This window comes from Ovis aries, chromosome 4 (assembly GCF_016772045.2).
Source record: "Ovis aries strain OAR_USU_Benz2616 breed Rambouillet chromosome 4, ARS-UI_Ramb_v3.0, whole genome shotgun sequence".
Lineage (NCBI taxonomy): Eukaryota > Metazoa > Chordata > Mammalia > Artiodactyla > Bovidae > Ovis > Ovis aries.
In genome coordinates this window covers 79,151,077-79,166,932 of record NC_056057.1, presented here as the reverse complement: position 1 = coordinate 79,166,932, position 15,856 = coordinate 79,151,077, and the positions used below count along the sequence as shown (strand labels likewise).

Below are 15,856 nucleotides of genomic sequence, written 5' to 3'. Positions count from 1 at the left end.
ATATAGGGAATTGATCTCATGCTGATGTAGAACTTTAAAATTACTCGTTATCCTTTAATGATGTGGTATGAAAAACAAAGGTCTATTCATTTTGTTCTCTGGCCTTTCATTTAGGGAAAATGTTGAAGAGGTGTGAAGAGCTAACTGTTCAAAGAAATCACGTTTTTGCAGGCATTCCCATTATTTTATAGAAATATAAAGCTTTCAGTGAAGTGGTTGTTTGGAGAAGACATTTTAAATGATCAGTATTGATTCCCTGCTAATGAGAGGATGTAATGTTGATTATTTTAAGAAATACCGCATTCTTTCATGTCTCCAGCAGAGTCCATAGTAGCCTAAATGTGGGTAAATATATGATGTAAAATTTTCTTTTATTGCTTGAAACTTGACTTGTTATTCCCGAGGCTTGTTACCTTTCTTTTGAGTCAGGACATGTGCCAATGTAAACCTCAGTAACGATTCGAAGTACAGCAACCATGACCTTGTGTTCCAAGAATTTTTTCAAAGAGTTGACTTCCATGGAGCTTTTATTGATAGTGTAGGAACGAAAAAATATAGAAATTTTCTAGAAATTTTAAATTACACTAATTTCACATCAAATGATTTGCCTAGTCTTCAACTTTAACTTTTTTTATATATTCATAAATTTTATCTTAAGAAAAAATATGTTTTTAAAGCCAAAAGAATATCTTGTGTTTTATACTATTACATACTGATAGTTGAATTTCCCTGTGAGCAGAAAAGGTATAAGTAAATCCGAGTTCTCTGTTGAAATGGGTACTTCATACATGGGGGCTTTACAGTTTTATAGGGGCTTTCACATACATTATCTCATTTACTTCTTATCACAAGCAGGTTTGGGAAGTCCTGTTTTTCAGATGAGAAAATCAAGATACCAGTAGATTGAGTCATATGAGAGACAGTGAGCTGGGACTCCTTGCAATCACTTCCATTATGCCGCAGATGTTTCTCAAAAAAAAACAAAAAACAAAAAACACTGTAGTCTATCTTGTGGCTAAAGCAATTTGCCATCGTTTTTGCAAGAGGACATGTTAATGGGTTCCAGATTGGAGCAAGCACTGCCAAGCTTCGGTGTCATGTGGTTGGCCCTCCCCAGTTGTGTTACCCACCTGGGTCCCTTTAATCAATAGAAATTGATAAGAGGCCAGATGAGAATTCCGGGAGAGCCTTTTCTGGGACTTGGGCTGTAGCGCACGGGAGTGAAAACAAGAACCAGATGCCCTTGCTGATGCCCCTGGGTGGGAGGGGAAGGGGTCGGCAAGCTGGTCCTCTGGATGGGGTAAGGTTAGGGGTCGATGGGTGGGTGTGGCTGGAGGGGGGCTTCAGTGGTCCGTCCACCCCCTTGGTGTGCAGGCCCCTGCTTTTTCTCCCAGCACCTCAGAAATGGCTGTTGGTTTGTGGCCTTTTTCTAGCTTATTGTTCATAATTGACCCCACCTGCACACGCATGAAGTCATTTTTGAGTCCCTTATAGTTCCTTTATATTTCTGTTGCTTGAGGCGATGTTTGTACAGGTGCAGGCACTCAGGTGAAGGGTCCTAGATCCCAGCCTGTCTCAGCTGGGCCTCATGGTGGGTAGGGACATCCTATCTCATTCTCCTCAAAGCGGTTGGGAGTAATGGGAACAAGGAAGGATTTTTATCAGGAAATAAGAGGATGTGCAGACTGAAGAGGATGCACAGGTGGAGGTGTTTCAGCAAGTGGATGCCCTTTACCTGGGTTCCTGTCTGTAGGTAACGGCTTCGGGTTGAGGACCTTACAACTACTTGAGCATGTGGCGTAGACTGCAAGTCATAATTGCTTTAGAAATAAAGACCCTTGTTAAATAATACTATCCATGTAAAAATTGTGCCTTGTTTTAGGAAAACTATTAAGATTTCTTGGCAGTTTATCATCAGTTTGAAAGATATTTACAGTTTCAGGTAATCTGATATTTTGGGATGGATAAAGACAACTAGCCGTGTTTGCGGTTCAGCATCAGACATTGCTAGGAAGTACGGCTCCTTCTCTAAGGCACGTGCTTCGTTAGGTCAGATGTTTTAATTTTGAAAAGTTGGAGCTTATGTTAAAAGTAAAAACTTAATTTAAATATATAAACCCTGCAATATAAAATCAAAGTTTTAAAATATATAAACTTAAGGATTTAGTGAATTTCCGCCACTTTGCAAACCTAACAAAATTTTATAAAAGCCGATTATTGAACCAAATGCATTAGAAAGTTAGGTAGCTATAATCATTGGTTTGCCTGTTCAGGAAAGGAAGGAGGAACTCAATTTGTATAGTAAATTTATGCATCAAGTAGAGAGTTTAAGTCGCCTCCAAAACTCTTCAGTTCTGTGTGATTTTTTAAATAAATTATTATAGATCTGAAATTACTGCCCCAGACAATAAAAATAGCTGCTGTTCCTGATTGCAGAGCATTTCCTGAATGGCCACTTTGGAAATGTCATTTTCTTTCGTCTTCACTACCCTACAGGGTTAGTGCCATCAACCCTATTTTGTAGGTGAGGAATCTTAAGACTCAGAAAAGTTGAACAAATTGCCCAAATTTCAAACCAAATCTGGCTTTTGGCTCTAGCTGTTCTTGTCACTCATGCTGACTGATCTGATGGACTCGATGATTTTTACACTTAGGATCAGCAGATGGTTTGGTTTTAGTTCTTTCAGAGGTAAGGAAGACAGATCTGATCTAGGTCATTGTTGAACAGAACTTCTTTGCGCCTAAGGCTGTATACCCCAGTGCTATTAAGCAAATATTGGACTTGGCATGTTGAGCACACAAGGCTCTTTGGTAGGCTCTGGAAAGTGTTCCCAAATCTAACAAATCAGTCACTACTCCTTTTATGGGCAAAGTGACATGCCACATGGGAAAATCTTGTGGGGAAAACAACATTTGAGCTGATCCTGAAAGAATGGATGGAATTTCAGTAGCAGTAGCAATGCAAGACACTCCAGCCATTGGCAATAAAACAAGCACAGTGCAGAAAAATTCAGTGAAAGAGAGAACAGCAAGTAGCCCTATGTGGCTAAAATATTAAACCTTATGAGGCTGAGTTTGCTAAATAGAACTTCTATTTAGCAAAATAACAAGAAGAGTGTATGTATCTAGGGTGTTATCTGGTGTTGTATTTGTGCACCTGCCATAGGCCAGGCACTAAACATGGAGATGCAAAGATGAAGAGGCCAGGTCTCTGAAACTCATAGTAGGGCCAGGAAGACAGGCATAGCCAAAAAATTGTAACGTGTTGGAAGAACTTAAATAATAGGATACACGTGGAAACAAAGCCCTTTACTGTAATCTAGAATCAAACCTAGAACCTTGAAACTCACTTTTATTTTTCTTCCTCTATATACACTCAAATCAGCACTTCTAATTTTTTATCTTTGCCTGAGCCTTCTGTATTCTAATGTGTGTTCATCTTTGTGTGGTAGCCCAAAACTGGTTATATTTGGAATCCATCAATTAGTAAATAAAATTCTCTTTACAGAGAAAGGCACCTCAAACTTCTCCCATCTGAAGCCTAACACATCCTCCTCTCCCTCCACCCTCTGCACATCAGTTACCATTCTGATTTTTCCTCTGAATGGATGGTACCACATCACCTAGGACCCAGGACAGAGATCTCCAAGTCCTCTTCCGCCTTTCCCGCTGCCCTCATCTCTGCTGAAGCTCAGTCTGTCTTGACCTTGAATGCCTTGTAAATACTTCCTCTCTTCCCAGCCTCTGCTGTGCTACTTTAGTTCAGACCCCTTACTTTGAGCTATTTTCTTGGCTTCCCTAGTTTCCAGTTAACACTTGGCAATACACTCAGAATTAGCTTTTTAAAACATTTATCTTAGCTTTTTAAAACTCACTAAGGTAAAAGTCTCATAGGTGCCCATTCTTACCTTGAGAAATGAAGCACCAGCTACTTAGCCTGTCATACCTAAATCTACCTACCTATGTTCACTGAACCTTCCTAAGCTTTTCCAGTTGCGCACTGGTAATACAGAGATCAGTAAAAACCCAGTCCTTGTTCTGAGGAAGCTTAGACTGGTGGGTCTGACTCAAATGTCTCTTCCTGTTGTTACCTTTGTTTATCCTTCCTGTCGTACTACCCTAGAGTGTGTTATCATTGTTATTTTGAAACATACTCATTCCTAATATCTACCCCCGCCATCCCCACCCCCCCCACCCCCCACCAAATGATTAATGAAAATCAGAGTTTTCAGTTGTTTGTGAAATGGGTGAAGAGCTCCGGAAACTGAAACATCCTGATAATCTAGGAAGAATTTTGGCTAAGCAGCTAAGGAAGTAAACGTGAAACAGACATCTTACATCCTTTGAACCTCATCAGCCTCAAGTCCCTGCATATAACTATGGCCCCGAGAGTCAGAGAAACATTTGTTTTGTGCTTTGGAGAGGCCTCAGTAACTTAAAGGGTTGAGATACAATCAGTTTTTAGCATGAAGTTGCGGTAAAGCAGGCATACCAGAGCACTGCAGGGTGTGGAATTTAGGGAAACCGTGACATTCTTCGTGTGTTCACTCGACCCCCGCACCTTGAAGACTGAGTCTCACACTTCCGTGTGCCTGGTGGCTCTAGAGAAAGAACAGTTGCCAGAACCTGGCTTCATCTTCTGACTCCCTGAGTGGTTTTGAGGGTTCCCCTCCATCGCCCCAGTCATCCTGAGAGGAGGCAGGGCCGGTTTCCTGGGATCTGCTGTCCTGCTATCTGCTTCAGTGGGGTGCAGTATCAGAACTGTGGAAGAGTTTTCTTCAGCATGGATTAGGGCACAAGTTGGTCACCCACTGCTGGCTGCCTGTTTTGATGAGGCTCACTAGCTGTATCGAATGATCTGTACATTTTTAAATGATTGAAAAGTCAAAAGAGTCATTTAATGACATGGAAACTATGCGAAATTCACATTTCAGTGCTGGTAAAGTTGCGTTTTGTTTTTTTGTTTTTTTAAAACCCTGCCTCCCCTATTCATTGACCTGTTGTCTGCAGCTGCTTTCACTGTACAGCAGACTTGAATGGTAGTGATCAAATCAGCTGGCCAGCAAAACCGAAAGTATTTGCTGTCTGGCCCTTTACAGAAAGGTTGGCTGACTCCCAGGATATGGGGGAGAGAAAGGGTAAACCTACAGCTGAATGCTTCCTCAAAAACAAGGGTGGTGTCAAGATTAGTAGTTGGTGTGCGTCCTGTGGGGACCCAAAGAAATGGATGCCTAGTGGGAGACCCAGGGTAAGTATAGGTCTCTCCTCTGGTTGCTTCTGGCCTCTGAATTAAGCAATGGCTCTTTTATAACAAGGGTTCCCAGAGTTTATAGGTTAGGGATCCATTCATCTGTTGCGTCTTCGGTTGGTCTTCGGAAATATAGCAATACATTCAGGACAGGTATGTGAGCAGCAGTATTTTACTATAATTTTACACAGGACTGTATTGCCTAGAGTGTTAGGTGTGGTAACAGTAAATACCTATGTGTTTGCTGTGGGAGTTCTTTGAGGGCAGTTCAACCCAGGCATTTCTAATTTAATAGCAACATGTTTGTTGTCAATTATATGTTGGTCAGTTTTTTACAAATTAGACTTTCTCTTTTTCCTCTTTTGAAACTTTAGAAATATAGGTATAAAAAAAAATCAAATGATTAATGATTTTTTTTCTCTTCCTTAAAGAAATCCAAAGATCATTAGGAACCTTTTAAAACTCAGTGGAGATGTTATTAGCCTAACGATTTTGTGGGGCCAAAGAAAAAGAAGCATTAGCCTGTGATGCGTAGTTTATTGTTGAATCTTTCTAGTGACCTGAAGAAGTGTGTCATCTCACATTCCTGTTGAGCACAGAGAGCCTTGTTCTAAATTAGGGTGCTGTTAGGTAGATTGCCGCCTAATTGATCAGCTGTAGGGCTGTGCCTAAGGATTTTTCATGTAACATTTTTATTGCTGATGGTAACAGAAATTCAGAGGGGATGAATTTGTGGTTAACAGTAGCAAAGAAGGAAGGATCAGTCCTCAAAATAACATTGGTAGTCTAGAATGCTGGGCCAAACCTAGAAAGTAGAATTTAACAGCAAATTAAAGCCTTGCATTGAAATTTTTTAAAGTATATTTCTAAAACATAGTATCAAGACCCTGGCTTGAAAGAATCCAAGAGAAGGTTTTATTTATGAAATATGAAAAACCTGTCAAGTTTTTTTCAAAAGGCATATTAATTTGTATTGGGCCAACCTCAGCAAAATAATAATCATGAAGCTCTTTGAGCTTATACTTGGAGCAGTTGCATCAGATTTGGTTGACACATTTTACCAGCAAAGACCCTAAGGGGATGAGGAATGATTGAAAATTGGAAAAGGGAGTAGCAATTAACAGATCACGTCAGCTGTGCCCAGTACCTGATAGACTGTCAGGTTGGTCCTTCTGTATCGCTCAGCAAAAGATATGGACACCAGCCCTTCTCTTGAAGCCAGGTTTAGGCTTGTAATGAAAACCTTACTAAAATAATGTGTGCCCACAAGAGGAAAAGACTGCCTCACAGTTTGAAAGAAAGACACTGGCTTTGGCATTTGGCAGTGGATTAAAAAAAAACAAAACTTTGATTTCTAAGTTGTCTTCCAGCTTGAGTATTGGGTGTTTATGGGTGATAATTATTACAGCTCAGTGATTTGTTTGCTTCATGATATTTTATTGAGTATGTGGCAAGTACCATGCTAAGCAGTTGACATGTATTCTTTAATTCTCACAACAACCCTGGGAAATAGATCCTGTTGGTGTTCTCCTTTATAGATTAAGAAAATGAGATTTTTTTTTCTTAAGTTAGAGCTTAAATTGCCCAAGGTTATGCATTGAGTGAGTGGATGGAGCCATTCTTTGGAATTCATGCCCAAATCTAATTCTAGACCTTATTCCATAATCAATATGCTGTGCTGATCCCCTGTGTGACTTATTAGTGTAATAACATGGCAGGAGAGTGTATCAAAGAAGGCCTGTTATATCTGTCTTTATAGAAAAGCTAGACATTTCCAGCTGATGCTGTAGTTGAAATGATCTCATACAAATGAGATCCCTACCTTAAAATAACTTTGGAAGGTGATTGGGCCTTTTTAGAGTCAATTAGTGACAGTGAAATCCATTATTTCAGGAATTTTGATAACCAGTCTCTTTTTTAAGATTCAAAGTATTTTATGTATAAATGTGTAAAAATTAAGTTATATATATATATAAAGCTGCAAAGAAATATTGGCTTAAATATTTGGTTATCTTCTATTTAGAAGAATGAATCTGCAGATTTTCCATTACATTTTATTTATAGAGAGGTGTTTCCCAAGTTATATTGCTACTTGAGTGTTTGCATATGACCTAAATTTAAATATCCACTGATGACTGTTTGGAAATTTCATTAAAAATCACCTCTGAAAAGTCAGCTTTAACAGTGACTGTTGTTTTGGTTAATTCTAGGGGGAAATTTGCAGTGGTGAGGAAATGCATAAAGAAAGATTCTGGAAAAGAATTTGCCGCCAAGTTCATGAGAAAAAGAAGAAAAGGCCAAGATTGTCGGATGGAAATAGTTCATGAAATCGCTGTACTCGAGCTAGCCCAGGACAATCCATGGGTCATTAATTTACACGAAGTCTACGAGACACCATCGGAAATGATCTTAGTTCTGGAATAGTAAGTATTGTCCTCCTGAGTTTGTTTGCTAGTCCACACTCCTTTATACATGCCACTCGTCTGTGATAACCTGGCAAGCCCTGGTTCTCTGGAAATCTGAAGATTTTCCAAGACTTTTTCGTGTGTTTATTGACATATCCCAGACCTTCATTCTTTAGTGAAATTCTTTTGAAAATAAAGTTCTCTTATGTTCTTATTAGAGGCCTTCTTAAGGAGGTAACCGGTACAATATTAAAAGGCATTTGATATAATTTCTTATATGTTCATATGGTCTAAGTTAATAATCCTTCCTTCAGAAATAATTGTTGGGATTCATACTGTGCTTTCAGTTTGGGTAAGTAGGTGGGACAGCAGAGAAAACAGCTTTGGAACATGAAGGACAATTTTTTCTTCTTAAGAAATCCTGTCAGACATAGAGAACAAACAGATGGACTCCAGGGGGGAAAGAATGGAGTGGGCGGAACTGGGCAATTGGGATTGACATAAATACAGTACTGTGGATAAAATAGGGATCTGTATCAACCTAGGGGGTGGGATGGGGAGGGACATGGAAGGGAGTTTCAAAAGGGAAGGGATATATGTATACCTATGGCTGGTTCATGTTGAGGTTTGACAGAAAACAGCAAAACTCTGTAAAGCAATACTTCTCCCTCTAATAACTTTTAAACATAAATAAGTTTATAGAGGGAGAAGTCTGGATGGCTTCTAAAAAAGTCTAAAATAGTGTCATCCTCTTGATAATATAATTCAGGAGCATTGTGTTTATATATTTCTTTAATTCAGTAATTTCACTTGTAGGAATCCTTTCAAAGAAAAGTTAAAATGTGAACAACAAAAAGCATGAACGTGTTTTCCACTGTGAATTTTTCATTGTAATAGAAATAGCCACAAGTGCTTGAATGGTTAAGAAATGTAGTCTGTGTGGATTATATCTCAATGAAGTTGTTTTTCATTTTCAAAAAACCTTGGTTTAGAGGTTTCTGGTCTTCAGTTTGCTCTGGAGAGGGTTGGTGAGAATTGGAAATTGATCCGTAAGGGACTGTCTGAAATGTGATGCTCTGATCATCCTCTTGTCTCTCTCCCGATCTCACAGAACCTGCTCTTGACCTTCCCTCCTGTCCCCCCCTTGGTCCTCCATCATCTCCTGTCTTCACTTCCCTTACATTCCCTTCACTTCTGGGGTAGTTCCTGCAGCTGATCCCTCACCAGTGCCTCATATTATGCTTTTCTTCTTCTTGCTCTTCCTCTGCAATCCATTCTGCCGGTTTAAAACACAGGGCCTAAGCTGTTGTCCCTCCTCCTGCCCATTCTTGGGAGCATTTGCATAGCCTTCCATCTGCTTATTACACAAGGAAGAGTTCCAGCCTCAGCTGGGCTCTTGGTGTAGTTTTGTAATTCTTTACCTAATCTCTCATCCCCTTCTTTTAACATCCCCAGCAGGAGGGCAGGAGCTTATGAAATCCTTGATCACATGTGCTGCCACCCACTTCCCACTTGTTTGATAGCAAGCCTTCTCTTCCTTTACTGAGAAGATAAAGGCCATCAGATGTGCACTGCTCAGCATCACCCACTCTACACTCTCACCGCCTGTCCTCTGTTCCCAGGAAGAGAGTCCATTCCTTAACGCCAAGGCTAAAACTTTGACTTCTGCTCTTTAATCCTCTTCTGCCTTTTCTAGGACCTTTGTTGTGTGTTTTACTCACTTTTCTAACCTCCCTGAGAGTCCCTCCCACCTCAAGTGATTCTTTTCCATCCCTCTTCCAATGATTCAGTCACTTCTCTCCTATAATTCCTAGTCCTCAACTTGAACTATTGTCTTGCCCTTCTCTTCTGAATGTACAGCTTTCCTCACCTTCTAGTCAGTTCTGTTCTACTTCACTGAACCATCCATTTGTTTGGCTGCCAATACTCCGTCACTTTTCAATCTGATGCCACCTGCTCCTCTGAAACTTGCATGAGGTCATCAGCCCTGTTTGCGGGAATCGATCTCCTCGTTTAAGTGTTCATTCTGCTTTTTACGCTCTTTAAACACTCAATGTTATACTGTCTTCACTTGAAATTTTGTTCTTCCTTAGCTTTCATGGCTCCTTTTTTTTCCTTTTAAATCTTAGAGCCTTTCCCCCTTCTTCTACTATATAAGTGCTCGCCACAGTTCATTAGTCTTACTCTTGTCAAGCGTTTATGACCTGCGCATTTGCCCTGGATGATAACTCTCTGTGGCTTCAGCTGTTATTTACATGCTGGGTGTTTCCAAATCTTTGTCTGCAACATGAGACCGTTCCCTCAGCTCCAGCTGCCTGGTGCGTATCCCTTAATCCACCTGCACATTGTGCCAGTGCAGGATCCGTGTGTGTGCGCCCCCGCATTGCTGTGCTTCTAATGCCTGTGTTTTGCTCCCCGTTTCCATTGATGTCCCTGTTTATTTCATCACTCAAATGTAAACCTTGGCTCTGTCCTTGATTGCTTTATCTCCTCTAATGCGCTTGTGTAATGAATCACCAAGGCTTCCACTTAACCCTCTCCCCTGCTGGTGCCTGCTCCTTTGTGCTTGCTGTTCTTCCCCTGTGTTGGGTCCTCACTGCCTCTTCTGTGGATGTTCCCTGTAGCTGCTGAGCTGATCCCCCTGGCTTCAATCCTGGAGCATCCCTCAGGCTCCCACTCACTGGGCAGGTAACCAGCACATAGATGTGGGGATACTGTTCCCTTGCTTAGACGCTTGATGGCTTCTGTTGCTTTCGTGGTCATGATTCTAGAACCACAAAACCATGTGGTTCGGCCAGAATTTTGTGTGTTATGCATTTTGCTTGAAGAGGAAGTCTTAGAATTAGACTTTAGACACTGAGGTATTGTTGCTGTGGAAACAGGTTTATGATTACTGTATTACTCATTCCACTAGCCCTGTGCACTGGACACTAACGGGTGCTGGTAACAGGAAAGTGAAAACAGCATAACCCCTTCACTCCAAAAGATGTTTAGTGAAAGAGATAGTTTTTTAAATTTTCTCCAGCTTTACAAGATTTGATTGAGATAAAACATGTAAGTTTGAGGTCTGCAGTGTTTTGATATGCTTGTATCTTGCAATGTTAGAGCATTAGCGAACACCTGCATCACAAAATTACTATTTCTTTTTTGTGGTGAGAAACATTTAAGATCTATTCTCTTAGCAACTTTTAGGTATATAATACAGTATTATTAACTATAATAATTATAGTTACATTAGATCCCCAGAACCTGTCTTCTAACTAGAAGTTTATACTCTGACCAACAGCTCCCCTAGTCCCTGGTAACCACCAATCTAATCTCTGTTTCTGTGAGTTTGGCTTTTTTAGATTTCACATATAAGTGACATACAGTATCTGTCCTTCTCTGTGTGCCTTGTTTCACTTAGCATAATGCCCCAAGTCCCATCCACATTGTTGCGAATGTAGAATGTCTGTCTTTCTCACGGCTGAATAATAGTCCATTGTATATACACTGCATCTTCTTTATCCATTCATGTCTTGACAGACACTTAGGTTGTTTCTGTATCTTGGCTATTGTCAGTAAGGCACGGGAGTGTAGATATCTCTTTGAGCTCCTGCTTTCATTTCTTTTGGATGCATTTCATTTCTTTTTGGATGCATACCCAAAAGTGGAATTGCTGGATCACATGGCAGTCCTACTTGTGATTTTTGGAGGAACCCTCATACTGTTTTCCAGAGTGGCTGCACCAATTTATGCTCCCATCAGCAGTGCACAAGGGCTCGCTTTCTTCCATATCCTTGCCAACACTTGTTGTCTCTTTTTGATGATAGCCATCTTAACAGGTGTGAGTTGATAGCTCACGGTGGTTTTGATTTGCATTGCCCCAGCTGTCAGTGATGTTGCGGACCTTTGCATGTGTCTGTTGGCCATTTGTATGTCTTCTTTGTGAGCATGTCAGTTGTTCCTCTGCCAATTTCTTAAAAATTGGAGTATTTGGTTTTTTGCTGTTCAGTTGTATGAGATCTTTATATATTTTGGATACTAACCCCTTATCAGATATATGATTTGCAAATTTTTTCCCCCACTTCATAGTTGCCTTTTCATTATGTGATTATTTTCTAAGCTCTGCAGAAGCTTTCTAATTTGATGTCGTCAGTTGTTTATTTTCGATTTTGTTGTCAAATCCAAAAATATCATTGCCAAGACTGATTTTAAGGAACTTAAGTTCCATCTAGTTAAGGCTATGGTTTTTCCAGTGGTCATGTATGGATGTGAGAGTTGGACCGTGAAGAAGGCTGAGCGCCGAAGAATTGATGCTTTTGAACTGTGGTGTTGGAGAAGACTCTTGCGAGTTCCTTGGACTGCAAGGAGATCCAACCAGTCCATTCTGAAGGAGATCAGCCCTGGGATTTCTTTGGAAGGAATGATGCTGAAGCTGAAACTCCAGTACTTTGGCCACCTCATGAGAAGAGTTGACTCATTGGAAAAGACTCTGATGCTGGGAGGGATTGGGGGCAGGAGGAGAAGGGGACAACCGAGATGAGGTGGCTGGATGGCATCACTGACTCAATGGACGTGAGTCTGAGTGAACTCCGGGAGTTGGTGATGGACAGGGAGGCCTGGCGTGCTCCGATTCATGGGGTCACAGAGTCGGACACGACTGAGCGACTGAACTGACCTCCCAATGTTTAGGAGTTTTATGGTTTCAGGTCTTACATTCAAGTCTTTGATCCTCTTTGAGTTGACTTCTGTGTATGTGTAAGATTCATTCATTTGCATGTGAATGTTGAGTTTTCCAAACACCGTTCATTGAAGAGACTGTTCTTTCCCTGTTTTGTACTCTTGGCTCCTTCATCATAAATAAAGTTATATGTGGATATTTTTATTTCTTGGCGCTCTGTTCTGTTCCATTGATCTGTATATCTATTTCTATGCCAATACCATACTGTTTTGATTACTGTAGTTTTGTAATATATTTTGAAACTGGGAAGATGCCTCCAGATTTGTTCTTTCTCAAGATTGTTTTGGCTTTTTGGAGTCTTTTGTGGTTCCACACAAATTTTGGGATTGTTTTTTTCTGTTTGAAGAATGCCATTGAAATTTTGATAGGAATTGCATTGAATCTATAGATCATCTTGGGTAGCATAGATATTTAATATTAATTCTTCCAGATCATCCTTCCATTTATTTGTGTCTTCTTTAGTTTTTTTCACCAACGTCTTAGTTTTCCATGTACAGATGTTTGATTTCTTGGTTAAAAATAATCCTAAGAATTATTCTTTTTGATGTTACTGAAAGTGGGATTGTTTTGTTGATTTCTCTTTCTGATAGTTCATTGTTATTATATAAAAGGAACACATTGACTTCAGTATACTGATTTTGAATGCTGCAACTGGATTTATTTACAAATTTTAGAACAAGATTTTATATGTGAAAAAAATATCAGAATAATAATTCAACCTAAGATCACATAACAAGTAGTAGAGCCAAGATTTAGCACAAGAGTGTGTGAGTCCAAAGCCTTTAGCCATGAGCTGTGCACCTTTACTCCAAGGGAGAGGCTCAGGAGTGCCCTTGGAGGAGACATTTAGCGTTATATACTAGCCATCATTGCCTTGCTCAGGACTTCTCAGGTTGTTTGGACCACATCCCATGCTCTTCTGTCTGACTTCTATCTCATCTACTGCTAGCACTTCTCCAACCTCACCTTCCATTCCGGGCACACTTTTTTCTCAGTTCTTTAAGATGTCATTGTACCGTCACCTGCCTTAACATTGCTTATGATGAAGTCAGTGTTAATTCTTAATTCCCCTGTACATGTGCCTTTTTAAAGATTTTTCTCCTTCACACTGGTTCTTAGCAATTTGTGCAAAATGTGCCTTGATTTTCTTTGTTTATCTTGCTTGGGGTTTATTGAGCTATGTGGATCTTTTAGTTTTTAACAGATTTGGGAATTTTTCAGCCATTATTTTTAAGAGATATTTTTCTGCCCCCACTTATCTTGTTCCTTCAGTTACAGTGTGTTAAACTGTTTGACCCCTGGGTTCAGAAGATCTCCTGGAGGAGGGCATGTCACCACACTCCAGTATTCCTGCCTGGAGAAGCCCCATGGACAGAGGTACCTGGCAGGCTACAGTCCATGGGAGGTCGCAAAGAGGCAGACACGACTGAGTGACTAAGCACAAACTTCCATATTGTCACTCAAATCCCTTTTTTATTGATTTCCTTTAGGATTGACTGGGTGGATCTCCTTGCAGTCCAAGGGACTCCCAAGAGTCTTCTCCAGCACCACAGTTCGAAAGCATCAACTCCTTGGTGCTCAGCGTTCTTTGTGGTCCAACTCTCACATCTGCACATGACTACTGGAAAAACCATAGCTTTGACTATATAGACCTTTGTCTGCAAAGTAATGCTCTTTAATATTCTGTCTAGGTTTCTCATAACTCAGATCCCTAGGCCTCGTTTATTATTTTCTCCACCCCACCACCCATACTTTAGACGGATGGCTTCCATTTCTGTCTCCAGATTTGCTGGTTCTTCTGTAGGGTCTGATCTTCTCTAAAGCCGGGTGAAATCACTACAAGTGTTTTTGTTTTTGTTTAAATCTCTAGCAGTTCCATTTGGTTCTTTTCATACTTTCTGTCTCTTTGTTATGTTCATATTTTACCTTAAATCCCTGGGTGTATTTATAATACCTGTTTTAAAGTCCTTACCTAGCAATTCCATCATCTCTGGATCTGTTTTTATTTTCTTGCTAGTTGTAAGTTGTGGCATTTTCAGATGTCTAGTAATTTTTGGAAGGATGCCAAACGTTTAGAATGGCATAGTGCTTGGGTGGATTTTATGATCTTCCACTAAAAGAATGGTGGTGTTTATTTTGGCAGGCAGTTAAATTACTTGTGGATCAGCCTTATTAGTGCAGGTCTAGGAGTACTTTAGCCTTTAAGAAGACTATAATATGGCATCCTGGGGGGTCTGCTGAATGCCCAGGTGCTTGGCATGGTTTTTCTACTCAAAATGGGCAACATTCAAATATCCTGTGTGAATGCTAAGAATTGTTCAGCTTATGATTTCCTGGCAGTTTTTTGCCTGACCTCACAGTTTTACCCAGTGAATGTGCATATAAGTATCTTATCTAAGACTCTGGGATATGACTGAATAGATGTCTACAGATCTCTCTCTGTGTAGAACCCTCCTCCCTGGTGCTCTGCTTATGAGATCCAGCTGCCTTAGCCTTGCCCAACTCCCTACCTTCTCAGTTTAGCAAGGCTGCCTGCCATATTCTGCTTGAGTTCCTCCCTTTCCCTGTACCACATTCCATAGATTACCTCCAAGTAGGAAGTGAAATGAAAGTAGCTCAGTCGTGTCCAACTCTTTGTGACCCCATGGACTATACAGTCCATAGAATTCTCTAGGCCAGAATACTAGAGTGGGTAGCCTATCCCTTCTCCAGGGGATCTTCCCAATCCAGGTCTCCCACATTGCAGGCGGATTCTCTACCAACTGAGCTGTAAACTTAGCATAGAGCTCAGCTTGTTTGTGCCCCCACCTCAGGGATAATGGACTTAACTGCCTGTTGTTCTTATGTCTGAAAATAGTTGATTCATATACTTGGCTCATTGTTTATGGCTAGAGGGCAAGTTCCATAGCATTTGGCTGCAAGGGGAAGTAGCTACTTATCCTTCTGGAGTAGATCCTGTATTTTCGCACCACCCTTATACGTGTCCACGCTTCCTAGTATGGACTCTTTGGGGTTTGGTTTGTTTGTTTGTTTGTTTGTTTTGAGTCTTTATTGAGTTGTTGCAGTATTGCTTCTGTTTTAAGTTTTGGGTTTTTGGCGTTGAGACATATGGGATGTTGGCTCCCCAACCAGGGATCCAACCCACATCCCCTGCATTGGAAAGGGAGGTCTCAACCACTGGATCACCAGGGAAGTCCCCTCACTCTTGGCCATTTCATCTAGTAGATTCCTGTTCATTCCTAAAGACTCAGGATAAGTATCATCTTTCTAATATTTTTTTCCTTCCAATTAATTTCTCACTTGCTAAATTATCAATAACTTGATGTGTGATTTCATACCTATATATATTTATGCATTTGTTGTTTTAGTCTATAAGTTGTATCCAACTCTTTGTAACCCCATGGACTGTAGCCCCCCAGGCTGCTCTGTTCATGGGACTTCCCAGGCAAGAATACTGGAGTAGGTTGTCATTTTTTCCTC

At 40.5% G+C, this 15,856-nt stretch overlaps 1 protein-coding gene across 1 annotated transcript in view; it reads left to right on the top strand.

Moving 5' to 3' along the window:
* STK17A (serine/threonine kinase 17a) overlaps positions 1-15,856 on the top strand; it is a 37,976-nt gene that overhangs the window by 3,078 nt on the left and 19,042 nt on the right. Inside the window, exon 2 of the mRNA XM_027968745.2 lies at positions 7,459-7,671. Within this exon, the coding sequence (XP_027824546.1) occupies positions 7,459-7,671 (213 nt within the window). The remainder of the gene's footprint in view (positions 1-7,458; positions 7,672-15,856) is intronic.